This window comes from Seriola dumerili, unplaced genomic scaffold (assembly GCF_002260705.1).
Source record: "Seriola dumerili isolate Sdu_G_001 unplaced genomic scaffold, Sdu_1.0 BDQW01000052.1, whole genome shotgun sequence".
NCBI lineage: Eukaryota > Metazoa > Chordata > Actinopteri > Carangiformes > Carangidae > Seriola > Seriola dumerili.
In genome coordinates this window covers 22994893-23008618 of record NW_019174307.1, presented here as the reverse complement: position 1 = coordinate 23008618, position 13726 = coordinate 22994893, and the positions used below count along the sequence as shown (strand labels likewise).

At 41.8% G+C, this 13726-nt stretch overlaps 1 protein-coding gene across 1 annotated transcript in view; it reads right to left on the bottom strand.

Moving 5' to 3' along the window:
- The window catches only part of epsti1 (epithelial stromal interaction 1), a 16620-nt gene extending 3494 nt beyond the window's left edge, over positions 1 to 13126 (bottom strand). Inside the window, exons 1-9 of the mRNA XM_022740275.1 lie at positions 12927 to 13126; positions 11776 to 11834; positions 11587 to 11670; positions 11404 to 11477; positions 10549 to 10632; positions 7309 to 7382; positions 4919 to 5003; positions 1027 to 1088; positions 432 to 643 (exon numbers count right to left, since the gene is read on the bottom strand). Of these exons, the coding sequence (XP_022595996.1) occupies positions 432 to 643; positions 1027 to 1088; positions 4919 to 5003; positions 7309 to 7382; positions 10549 to 10632; positions 11404 to 11477; positions 11587 to 11670; positions 11776 to 11834; positions 12927 to 13093 (901 nt within the window). The 5' untranslated portion in view covers positions 13094 to 13126. The remainder of the gene's footprint in view (positions 1 to 431; positions 644 to 1026; positions 1089 to 4918; positions 5004 to 7308; positions 7383 to 10548; positions 10633 to 11403; positions 11478 to 11586; positions 11671 to 11775; positions 11835 to 12926) is intronic.
- Positions 13127 to 13726: the final 600 nt, after the last annotated feature.

Below are 13726 nucleotides of genomic sequence, written 5' to 3'. Positions count from 1 at the left end.
TGTGTGTGGGGGGGGGTGGGTGGGTGGGTGTGTGTGTAAGTGTGAGGCTTATGCACTGAAAACTCACAAACTGTTTGACACATTGCTCAGTTCATGCCAGGTAAAGGTTTGTGCCCAGAAAGAAGGGAAAATACTTTCTTACACACACACACACACACACACACACACACACACACACACACGTTTCCCACAAACTACAAGTATCAGCAGGATTTAAAAGCCAGCAGCTACAGTATCACTACGTACCACACATAACTTCCTCCCTACATTTTTGAAGCATGTAAAGCCTTTGATTTGATTTAACTCAGACTAAACAGACAATCACAGTCCTCTGAGAAAGGATGAGGTGGGCAAGTCTTGTCACAGGTCTGATTTAGGTTCGGTTAACCAGCGTTGAGCCAGACTAAAAAAAGGCGTGAGAAACAGCTCACCAGCTTCCTGTGTCCAGCCGGGGCAGCTCTGCTCTGGATCAGGTTTCAGGTGAGCGAGGGGGACTTGTCCCGTTGTGGTGGACGGCTGGTGTCTTAAATGCTCAGAGGCCGAACGGGGACGCTCTGCCTCCTGAACGCCTCTTTCCCGCTTGGTCTCTGTCTCGCTCCCTCCGCCCCGAGCCTCGAGTTTGTCCAGGAAGACTGAGTTCACCCTGTCAAAATATAATGAATCCAAAAAATGGTTCACATAAAACCAGCTAATGTTGTGCTTTATAACTGAACATGCTGCCAGGCTCCGGGACGTGTTTGACCAAAATATAGTGAGGTCAGTGAACTGCTCACAGCCACGTAACGTTCTCCTGCCCAGCTATTCTGGTTTTATTCCTAAAGGACGAACAAAACAAACTATTAATGTTATCGAGAACAATTTAACTTGTGTAGCTTCTATTTACTTCTATTGAGTCTCAGTGTCATTTGTGCACTGATGTAACCGACGTTTTTATACAACTGTGCTTTTACGTTGCAAAAATTGGAGACAAAACCTCATTACATTGTTAAATGAAAGAAAAAAAAAAAGCTGTATAAATGTTCATACCTCCTGTGATCCAGCTGAACTTCTCTCTCACTTTTCTCCTGTTTAATCTCCACAGCTTCAGTCTGACAAAAACAAGAGATTAATCAAACCACACAAGTCTGGTCACACACAAGTACAAGTAGCTCACATTGTAATTTGCCCTTGGGAACCGAGAAAGCTAAAATAGTATCTTATCAGTATTAACTGTAAAGGTTATTATCAGGGGCTATAGTAAATACATAACTGACCCACTGTGCTCCTGATAAAGAAGCTATTAGAGCTATAGTTTTACATGGAAGGTGTAGGTTATACATAGTCTTGTTTGCATGTGATGTTGATGCATATTGCACAGGTGTGACAGTGACACACAGCCTAATTGTTTTAGGCATTTAATAAATATCTAATTACTATTTTACTCACGTATTGCATTGCATATTTTTATGAACATAAGCCTTTGTTAAGCACTTGGATATTATGTCATATGCAAGTACCTTAGACCTTAACAGGATATTTAAGGCTGACGGACAGTAACATTAAACACAGTTCAACAGCTTGGTGTTGATAGCCATGCTCCACGGCTGTCAGGCATTCATGATCCGCTCGAGATGAACTGTAATAACTCATGAAGCAGCATCATCAGATCCAACTTTTAACTTGTCCAGTGATTTGGTTTATGACCAAATACCTGCAAAATACCTTCCCATCAGCCTCGGCTGTACTTTGGTTAGTGCTAATTATCAAATGTTAGCATTGCTAAATCGCTAAACTAAGATGGTGAACATCGCACCGGCTAAACATAAGCATGCTAGCATTGCCATTGTGAGCATATTAGCATGTTGACATTGGGGCTGCTAGCTTGGTTGTACACTCAGTGTTAGTAGGCGGTAATGAGTGTGAATGCAGGTGCTGCTCTCTCTCTTTTATCTTTCTCCTCACGTTTAACTGCCTCCTGTATATTTCTGCTTCTAGCCTTAAAGGTAACCTGTAGAGTTTTTGACCTCTGGCGGCACGATCAAATAATTTCTCAATGAGTCATTTGCATTTAATTTGTGTCATGCACGCACACAAGGTTGCATACACACATGCACGCAGGTGACGCCATCTACATTCCTGCTAATGGTTTCATGTTATTCCACTGATCCACAGGTGGTGGTGATGGACCAAAAAATGCAGCAATGAGCCGACAGAGGCAGGGAAGAAGAAGAAGAGTGTGAGCCAGTTCTTATGACACAATGCAGGTATTTTATGGGGAAGGAAATGCATTCAAGTGTTTCTCAGGAAACACACAATGGGTTTCAATGAGTAAAGCTGAAAGGATAGATAACTCTTGTTAAGTTTGTTTATGTAAAACTCCACGATCAGTCTCTAATGATCAAAGTGAAGAAATGAAAACATTGCAACAGAAAATAGTTATAGACATTAAAAACAAATATATTCAATAGGTATCAACAGAACATGACAAACAGAATATGCTTCAGGAATTTAAAGGTGTGAACAAAATAGCAGCAATACCAGCAGCTGAAAAATATTCAAAACATGAAAACAGAGAGAGATGAGTAACGGAAGGAAACAAAGGAGGTAGAAGGTCAATGAGTTTATTTTTGTCCTCTGTTATTAGTGAGACTTCCTGTATGTTAGTTTTGATTTTTTCAGATGGAAAACAACTTTCTGAGATCTTTACAATGTTGTCGATGAGTCTGTAGCTGAGAAAACTCAAATATCACTCAATGAAAATAACTCTTTTTCTCCTCCTTTAGAAAAAACAAACCCACGTACACCTTCACCCTCCATTACCCTCCGTCCTCCGTCTGTTTTCCTGCCCCAGGAGAGCTAATGGGTCAGGGAGGGGGTTATTTAGTATGGCACAAGAGGAAGAAGGAGCTCTGCGATCCCATCAAAGCTTAGCATAAAATCTCCCACTCGCACACACATCACACATGTAAACACACCACACACACACGCCCACAAATAGAGGATATGAAGGAGAGATCAATCTGTCTTATGGAGCCAATGCTGAAAGAACAACAGATCCCAGGGTCCCGGTCAGAACCACATCAAGAAGTCCGACTTTTGCTGCTTCGCAGCCGCAAGCTTTTATCTCCTAATCTGTGACGTCTAACTGAGAGAGCTGCAGCCTGGGAGAGGAGGAGAGGAGAGGAGAGGAGAGGAGTGGAGGAGAGGAGACAAGGAGAGGAAAAGACAGGAGAAGAGGAGACAGAACAAGGGAAGACGAGGCGACAGAGGATAAGACAGAGGAAAGGAAATAAATGAGGCGAGATGAAACTAGACAGGACAGGAAAGAATGGAAAGAAAGGAAAGAAAAAGGAAAGGAGAGGAGAGGAAGGGAGAGGTGAGGGAAAGAATGTAGGAGAGGCAAGGAAAAGACACGAGAGGAGAGGAGAAGACAAAACAAGAGGAGACAGGAGGTGATGAGATGAGATGAGGCGAGTGATATGAGAAGGCGGGAAAGCAGGAAGAGGTGAGTCTTTGTTGCCGGCCGTGACCCTGGTGTCATCAACTGAACTCTATCATCCACTCAGCCTGTCTGTGTCTCACTGTGTGTGTCCCACCATAAAACAGAGACTTCTTTATTACTGTAACTGACTGCTTTCTCTTTCTTCCTACACCACAGTTTGACCCTAGGTCTCTCTCTCTCTCTCTCTCTCTCTCTCCCTCTCTCTCTCTCTCTCTCTCTCTCTCTCTCTCTCCACCACCGTCTTGCCTGGTGAGAGATTTGCATCAGGTCTATGTGAGAAAAAGAGAGAGAGAAAAGAAATGCAGGACAATGAGAAAAGCCCTGAAAGAAAACATTTCCTGTGTCCACCGAGGGAGCTGCGTGTGCAGTTTAAACATCGCCGTCAGTCACCACATGCAGAGTGCAGTGAGGGATACAGTGTGTCCTCGGGCTGTTTCCTGCTCGCTCTCTCCTCCTCTGGTGTAACATCACTGACAGGCTGGGTGGAGGAGCGCAGACGCCGTTAGCACTGTGTCTGACTTTCCGACAGAAGCTGTCATCACTCTCCAATAAACGTATGTTTGGTGTGCTAAGAATAGCTGTGATCTCCTCACATTTAAGGCGTTTTGATTTCAAGATTAATGGCAGCAATTACCCCAAAACAGAACAGTGATTAAAAGGAAAAGTTATTCACAATAAGAACAAGTGGTTGCCCCCCTTTGACTGACAAAAGGCATGCGACTGGTCGACGAGGAGCTTGGGTTTCCTCCAGGTACTTTTACTAGGACAGGTTATTCCACTCTGTTCTCTCCTCGCAATCGTCATGTTGTGTCTCAGTGTGAACTCTGGGAAGTCCCTTGAACTCTGCTAGCCTTCCACTCAATCCCTCCCAGGGAAGGCAAACAGACAGAGAGGAAGAGAGGCTGAGAAAAAGAGAAAAGGAAGCAGAGAAAACAAAGGAGAGTGAAAGGAGCAGACAGACAACATTTAAGAGGCAAGACGGAGGGAGGAAAAAAGCAGTGGCCTATTCCTCTGTGTATTTACACTTCCTTTTGCTCAGCTGTGAGCTTGCTGTACTGCTGTGTGCCCCGGCTCTGACCAGGAGATAATTGCAGGGGGATCGGGCTCCTCACCCCACCCGGCCAAGCGGGGATACTGCTTAATACCCGCGCTGCCCTGCATGATGAAAACTCCGCACCCGAGAGTATTTACTCAGAAAACAGCTCAGAACGACGGATCCATCGGTGTGAACTACCACAGAGCTTCAGTCTCCGACCCCACAGCCACAGACCTGAGACTTCAAGGCCGAACCCCGGGACCATATGTGTGCATACATGCTGTGTCGACATGCACACGCTGATGCACAGAGTGCGGTGTGTACAAACAAAACATGTGGAACATGTGCGCACACACACACACACACGCACACACACACACATTCTGTGGTTGCTGGCTCACCCTGGATGACGTGTGTGTGGCACTGCTGGATGCCAGTGGACGTGGGGCGCTCCTCTCAAACCTCTGCAGAAAACTCGCCTTTGCCCTGCAGCAAATACACAGTCACACATTTTAAAAAAAGACAAGAATCACCTCCTCGCGGTCGTATCCCTCCGCCACTCAGACTAGTTTCAGGTTACATCCCTGTTTATCCAGAGTCAGAGAACATATGAACCATTCATGTGAAGATTTGTTATAGTTGCTGTGTGAAGTCCTGAGTAATAGCTAAAAAGTATTTTCTGAGGTTACCCTGACCTTGACCTTTGACCTTTGACCACCAAGTCTAATCAGTATGTCTTTGAGTCCAAGAGGACATATGTGCAAATTCTGAAGGGACTCCCTTGAGGAGTTCTAGAGATATTGCGTTCACAAGCAAAAATTGTGTTTTGAGAGGTCACCGTGACCTTGACCTTTGACCACCAAATTCCAATCAGGCTGTTCTCGAGTCCAAGTGAATGTTTTTTTGTGCCAAATTTGAAGAAGTTTCGTCAAGGCGTTACTGAGATATGGCGTCCATGAGAATGAGACGGACTTACGGACAACCTTAAAACACAATGCCTCTGGCTCTGGCTCTCGCATAAATCATGGAAACACACAGAAAATAATGAGGAAGTCTTTGTTTCCTCCACAGACACTCCACAGGCCTGGGATGCTGACAGTCCCACAAGGTTGACCAAGTTTGTCTGTCCCGCTCTGACACTGCTCCCCCTGCTCACAAGCCTCTGGTCTGCTGTGCTGTCCCATTCCATCCCCATTGTCCAAATCTCTTCATTGTTCCTTCAGGTTCAAAATTTGGTCTGCTGTCTCCTTCTTGTATTTATCTTGACAGGAAGCCAGACATGCTACTAGACAAACAATCTCCCTCAGAGTCAGCCATGCATAATATTCAGACAGCAGACCCCTCACTATATAATAAAGTGTCCGATGCAGTATCCAAAACACTGAACCGCTTTAAAGGGGTATTCCACTGATTTTACATATTAAAGTCAGCACATGGAAACAGTTGTACAACGTTCTCTATGGCTCTTGAGTTAGAAAAGACCAGCTAACAATAGACCCTGTCAAATTTGTGGTTGTAAAACCAAAAACCATCTCAGTGTAGTTTCACATCTCCTCTCTCAGGCTTCTCTCTGGAGCTCTAGTAACAACAGGTCGGTGAGCCAATCAGAAGAGAGGAGGCTCTGAGCTTCTCTTCTGATTGGCTGACCGTTTTCTGACTGATCCAATAAAAATATAGCAGATTTCAGGTAAAAACACTCAGAGAAACCAAATCCTGCAAGGTTTGGATGGTGGGTCCAGGTGGGCGGGGCTTGGTGACTGCTTTGTTGTGACATCACAAAGTTCCAGAAGTCCTGACGGCTGGTTTTAAGGCTCAGTTTCTGAATACAGGCTGTGTGCATTTCTCTGTGGACTGAGGCTTTGATACTTTCACAGTATTAATATAGAAGCTAGACCTGATCTATAATCACACTACACATGGACACAGACCTTTACACTGGATGAGACCTTTAAGGTAATGTCGATATGGGGGTCAGTCCACAACTTTGATCTGGACTAAAATACCACAAAAACAATTGGTTGGATTTCTATGAATGTTTGAGCGGATGTACTTGTTCTCCTCTGGATGCATTGTAATAACTTTGGTGATCCATGACTTGACTTTTCATCCAGCTCATCAGATCAAAATTTCAATCTGTCCCATGTTTTGGTTTATGAACAAGCACATGCAAAACTAATGGCAATGAGCTAATTAGCAAATGCTATCATGCTAACACACTAAACTAAGATAGTAAATATTAAACATGCTTAAAATATTAGAATGTTAAATGTTGTGACCCTGCTGACATTAGCATTTAGCTCAAAACACCAAAATACAGCCTCAGAGAGCTGCTAGCATGGTTGTCTCTTAATCTCTTTTTATCTTGGTTATTCAGTCTCTGTCATCCATCTTTAAAAACATCACAGCCTGTTCATCAAAGTCTTCCCTGGAAATCCTTACATTGACAAAAAACAGGCACTCCAGCTGCTTACAGCTTAGCTTACGTTTGAATAGGTAAACTAGAGGTGAACCTCATGTCGCCTGATATTTATAACTAATCCGCTCTGCTTCTTCTTTCTCTGCCAACAGAAGATGCGTCTTGATAAAACTCCAGCGATAATTACAGGTCAGCAGAGGGTCAGACATCGGGCGCTTCCTTTGTAAAGGTCTGAAGATCGTGTCATCCGATGCCACATCTATAACCGAGATCCATTGCAGAGCAAGAAAGAACACAACACAAAAAAAAAACAACACAACACAACACCGCACGGTGACAGTGATGAGACCCAGGTGAACCTGATCCAGGGCTGACCTGAGGTGATCCTGCCTGAACTGCTCCCTCCTGCTCTGCTCCTCCTGTCGGCTCCTCTCCTCCAGGCGCTCAGCCTGTAATGCATCATAGTCGGCAGTCACACACACACACAGGATACATGGCATGCAGCCACCACATACAGCAAGTCCTGAAGTTATCTCACTGATCACTGGGCGTAATGATGCTGCAGTGAGCGCTAGGACAGACCTGAGTTACCAGCCATGCATTCAACATATATACATTACAGCACAGTGCATGGGCTGCAATAGTTGCAATAATAATTGTAGTATTTTGATGCACTGTAATAACAAGTTTATAATAGTATAAACAAGTTATTTTTAAAATACAACTAACGATTGATTGTAAGACAGTCAAATTTATTTTAAAAAGTCTCTAAGAGTATGGAGGACCAGGGGTATCACAGGGAAAGTAATAAAGCGTTTTTTTAATTTCATATTTTAAAGGCATTAAAAATAGGAATTGTAAAAAGATTTTATAACTGAAGGATTAATCTATCAACAAATACTTACAAAAACGGCTTCAAACTCTCCATTGACTGTGGGTTTAACCAGCTCTGAAGGCCCAGAGTGTCACGTAAAGGCTACATGACTAAGCTAATCGATGAGCTAATAGGAAAAGGAAAGGCAGCTGGAAATTAAAGAGGGAATCCAGGCTTGTATTCCCATTTCTAAAATTCCTATTCAAATAGTTTTTCAAGTTCTATTATTTACTGTATTTATAAAGGGTTTATTTAATGAGTGTTTTTGTAAATCCATTTTTCAATCTGAAGTATTTATTGATGGATTAATCATTCATTTATAAATTCTTCTTACAATTCCTATTTTTAATACCTATTAAATATGAAATTAAGGAAATGCTTTATAACTTTTCCTGTGTCATCCCTGGTCCTCCATATAGGGACATGTCAGGAGATGTATTTTACAACATGTGAAAAAACATTTCGGGTAACACTTGAAACAAAAATGTGAGCGGTTACTGAGGAACGAGTTGGGAAAGAACCAAGAATGATTGTTTGAGAAGACGACACCTTTATTTATCACTGAATCCCATTTTCCAACTTTGATGAAATGCTGGCTGAAGTCAAACGTGTTTCATTTTGATTTTGAGATCATGTTGTTATCATTCCGGCACGTCTGACGTGTGCAGCCCGACCACCTGGGCTGCTACAGTATTTATGTTAAAACGGGACATCTCCACGATACCAGATAAAGACGAGGGCTGAGTCTGGGAGCAAGGGTCATCTGAAGTATGCTCAGTCCTTGTGGTTCAGACACTTCATAATTCTCCACCTGGTATTTAACTGCCCCTGTATCCCAAACCGAAGTGGGTGAGGACGGGTTTCTGTCTTCGCCGGCCTCCGGTTAGATCACGTCTGTAGACCGCGATGAGGCTGTTTCACATGCATCTGTTTATTTGCCGGATTACGGAGACATTCCTACGGCTTCGCAGAGGTCATGGCGCAACGGGAAAAGGGCCTGTGGAATAACGCTTTGGTCTTCAGCATTAATCACCACCTCCACATCACCTGCAGCAGTCCATTAAGCACTATTAGACTGAGAGCCGGGATCCAGACGTGGAGTAGAACATGTCTGAGAACACGGTGAGGAGCCGTCTGTGGTGGCTGGAAACCCACGAGACCATTAATCAGGTGGTTGTCATTGGTTTAATGTTGGGTGTGTGAGGGAAGACTCCGCTCCGGGCCACCAGAGCTCAGCTGCAGCTCAGGTGGAGGCTTGTCTCTACTGACACCTGGAGGCTGAACATGGTACTGCTCATCACTGAGGGAAGTGGTTGTCATGCAGGCTGCACATCTTCTTACCACGATATTTGCTGTAAGTATTGAGATTTTTTTTTCATTTGATTGTTTTCTTTAGTTGCAGTGGCCACTTTATTAGGTACACCATCCAACACAGCTGACCTGCCACAGAGTCGACTTTTATAATGCCGCTAAGGTTTTATCGACTCTGTCATAGAAGAGTTGATTGAATTACATGTTTTAAAAATGAAAAATGAGAACATCAAATTGGAAGAAACTGTGTTTTTGAAATTTTGGTGTTTACAAATTCCCTTTTTTTTTTTTTTTTCCTTGTTGATTTGAAGGTGGCACAGAAGGTAAGTATTTCAAAGTAAAAGAGTGTAATGTTTTTTGTGGTTTGGTTTTGGTTTAAAACAAAAAACTGAAGTCAGATGTTTTTTTGGTTTTTGGTTTAAAATGAAAAAACAAACTGCCTGAATTTTATCTAATCGTCATGGTTACTGGACTCCATTATAATAAGAGGAGATGTTTCTAATATTCTGTCCACCTCATGTATAGACGTCACCTTTGAATACGACCTCGATTATAAACATATGATTGAATTTACAAACAAAAACTGATGTTAACCTTATAAAGGTACAGTAGATGTTAAAGCAGGGCTGGTTTATTGCAGGTGTACATAATTAAGTGGCTGGACCACTTAAAAGACCGTCCAGGTGTTAACGTTCCCACAGGAAGTTAAATGCTTGGCGCTCCCCACTGACTGAGGAACTGAGGAAGCCGAGAGGAGAAACGTCTCCCGAGAACCTGGTGATCGTCCAGTCGCCCTTCGTAAAGCTCGCAGAGATACGATGACGCCACTGTTCTACACAAATCCAGACTCAACTCTGCTAAATTTAGCATTTCTGCTCTCACAGTTTTGTTCATGAACTCTTCATCAACATTCAACAATTAGAAAAAGCCTGAGATTTGATGTTTTTTTTTCCTGCTGATCTCACGGACCATAATGCACTGCAGCCACGAGACACCCGTTATGTTCTGAGTGAGTGGTGCAACTCTTTACTGGAAAGCTCTCACTCTCTTGCTCTTACTACTGCAGCTGCTATTGCTCTCTCCACCTCCACTCTCCACCCAGTACATTCCTGACGCGGGACTCTGGGCTTTGTCAAAGAGCACTCTGGGAAATACAGGAAATCACTGCGCTGACTGAAATAGAAACAGATTAGAGGAGGCGCCAAACCAGTCAATTATCACTTCATCGTAAAATAACTCCCCATTATAAAAGTGAGTTTAATGGTCGATTTTTCTTAGATTTGAATGCTTTGTTGTTAAAGATAATTAAAATAGAAGTAGAAGGGGTGGTGAGTGATTTAAGGTCATTTTTATACTTAACTAAACACATATAAAATGTTTCTGCTAAAAGGCCAAAGTACATATTCTTGTTGGTTTAATCTTGCTCTCACCTTCTGCCTCTGTTCGGCCTTCTTCCTCTGCAGATTGGCCTCCTCTTCTTCTCTCCTCCTCCTGTCCTGCTCCTCCTGCCTCAGCTGGACACGACAGTTTACATTTAATATGTTAAAGGAAAAGTACAAAGTAACTCTCTGAAATATTTCCCTGCATCTGAAATGTGGTTTCTGTTAATATCAGTAATATAGACAGCAAATTCTCATAGCAGGAGAATGTAGAAAACAATTGATTAGTGTCTTATAAACCAGCCTTATTAATAATAATAATACGTATGGCTCGTTTCTGTTGTAAGACTATTGAATTTATACTTGTTTTTAAAGGTGCAGTGAATTAAATACAAGGCCTTATAATGTAACATATCCCTAGATTTATACAGGATTGCTAATGACCTGGATATTTTTTCTCCTTTATAATCAATATGTTGTTTCCATGTTCATTTATGATCAAAACTTTCAATTTCAACGTCTCAGATTTTTAGTTCAACATCTGTATGTCGATTTCCAAGAAACATAAGTTTAGTTTTCTTTATATTAAGAGACAATTTATTGACGTCAAACCAAAGTTTTGAGAATTTCCATCTCCTCTCAAAGGCTTGATAAAGTTCCTTTAAATTTCTCCCAGAGCAAATTAAATTTGTAACATCTGCAAAAATGACCAGCAGCATTACAAATATCATGAATCACAGATCGTCAGGGTCTTGTCATATTCTGTAGACGACAAAAGACTGATGGGAAATAGCTGATGCAAATACTTTAGTCTGTAAATTCAAAATATATTCAAATATGTTCAAAGCCGCCTGTGATTTGAATGAACGAACGAACGTGAAGTTTCTGTCGTGTGCGAGTAAATACCTTCTTCTGAAGTTTGGAGCAACGCAGGTCTGTAAGCTGCTTCTGTCTGGCTTCAGCCAATGTTACATCACCACCTTCAACAACAGGTTACACCACATCACATCAGTACGTAAGCATAATTAATAATAATGAATGACGTGATACAGATAGTTAAAGATCATTTGCATTGAGGACGTTTTTTACCCAGCCTCTGTGGATTCACGTGCACAGAAGAGACTCTGTTTGTCTCTTTCCATTTCTGCAGCTCCTCCTCCTCTTTTTGAGCCACTGCAACAGCAAAAAAAAAACCTTAATTACTCTGGAGAGAAATTTCAAACATGTACGAGGATGAAAATAATATAAGTAAGATAGAAGAAAGCTGCAGCAGTGTACTCATTTGCATCTTGCTTCGCCGAGATTCATTTGGTGGGATCACGGTGAATCCACCTGAGCTGAGACGAGGACACAGACACAGAGTTGGAGCAGAGTGATTGGTTTAAATACTTTTCTACTCACATATTTCTTGTTATAATCATATTATAACTTATTTTATGGCCTATTTAGGCAAAATTCTAGCAAAATTAAACACTGCTGCATTTGAGAAGTTTAAGTTTGTTGTTTTTGTGTTTTTTGCGTTTTAAATAACAGCATGTGGTTGACAGCACTTGTACTTGCACTTGAGTATTTTTAGATGTTTAATTAGGATTCAACATTTGAAAAAAAAAAAAGTAAAACTATATTTAAATATAAATATGTATGAATTAAAGCACTTGGTAACAGCAATAGTGCAAAACAGTACAGTATACAACAGTTGTTACATATCTCATATTTAAGTAGATAAAGTTTGTTAAAGTTGTCTAGAAGTTGTTAAACTGCCCCTCAGGTATAAAGCTGTTAGAATTAATTGCACCTCCTTCAACACTAAAATGCTCCTCACATCAACTGTCAATAATAATCCCAATATGGTGCTGCCTTCACGGGAGATGGGACTAAAGTAAATTACTCATGTTACTACTGTTTATCATAATCACATAAAAGTGATCAGTGTAAATACTGTAACTTAAGTGCACACTTTACTTTTAAGTGCATATTGTTTATTAATATAGAGCTGGGCAAAATGATAGTACTGTTTTAAAGTCAGTAATATAAATATTTCTTTTTTTAAATTCTAGTAACCTATATTTTATAATATATAATTGAAATCATTAACGTGTTTTCTTATTTTCCTTTTGGGAAACACACAGGGACGCTGACAGCTTCTGTTCTGTTTTGTGATAAAACGTTCGGTGGCACAAAGTGTTGGGATTTACGGGAAACTGTGAAGGCACCGTTTCTCTCTCTAATTCCGTGAAACGAAAGTGAAAGGAAACAGCAGCGATTCACTGTTCATACAGAAAACGTACGTAAATGAAAACGTAAACAAAACAAACAGCCTGGTCTGAGACTTGAAGAGTGAATATTAAAAAAACAAAACGACCTGTGTTTACGTCTGAATAGTGAGTCAGACTTCACGTGGACTCTGATGAAACACAACTTTTACTCACTACTGAGGCCGTCTGTCTGTCGCAGGTGGATTTCCGCTGTCCGGTGCGTTATTTGAGTCCGGAGTATCAGGTGTTTGATCAATAGCAGGAATGTTTGATGCACCTTCTGACAGGTGAGTGTTTCTCCGGGGGGGGCCTCGGTCTCTTTGGCGCTGATAAGGATCCATTCTTCACACACTGAAGTAGTCGGGCCGGTTCAGTCCTCAGTGCTGGGCAGCTGCTATAGTGAGGGTACCTACTCGTCTCCTGATCAGATGTATAGTGATCCTACCACACAGCACAGTGGGAGGTTTTAATGCAACAGCTCCCTCTGCTGGAGAAACAGAGGACGTGAAAACTAAAGGAAATGAAGAGTCAGATTCAAATGATATCGGATTATCTTAATTGTCCTGCATACGTCATATATATCTCAACCATAAAGTAAAGTTAAAGTAGCAATTTTGAGCATCTCCGTTTTGTGATCGTTGGCGGCATCTGTGGCGACACATGGGAACTGCAGGTTTCTTTTTGAACCACGTGTCATGTGTCAGGCCTCCTGGGTGAAAGGACACATGTCACTAACCTTGTGATTTAGTTCATAAAGCTGTAAAATGCAAGGACTCAACCACCAGTGTGTTACGTCATTTGGATATGGTGGGGGCTGCAGTCACCTAAACAAACTATGTTACACAGCCACAGCAGCGAATAAGCATCTTAATTAGAACAAAAATGCATTTAAGGCAAAGATATACATGATTATAATGGAGAAATGGGGCAAATTGGACAATTGATTTGCCTATCTGCCCCACTGTCAGGGTTCC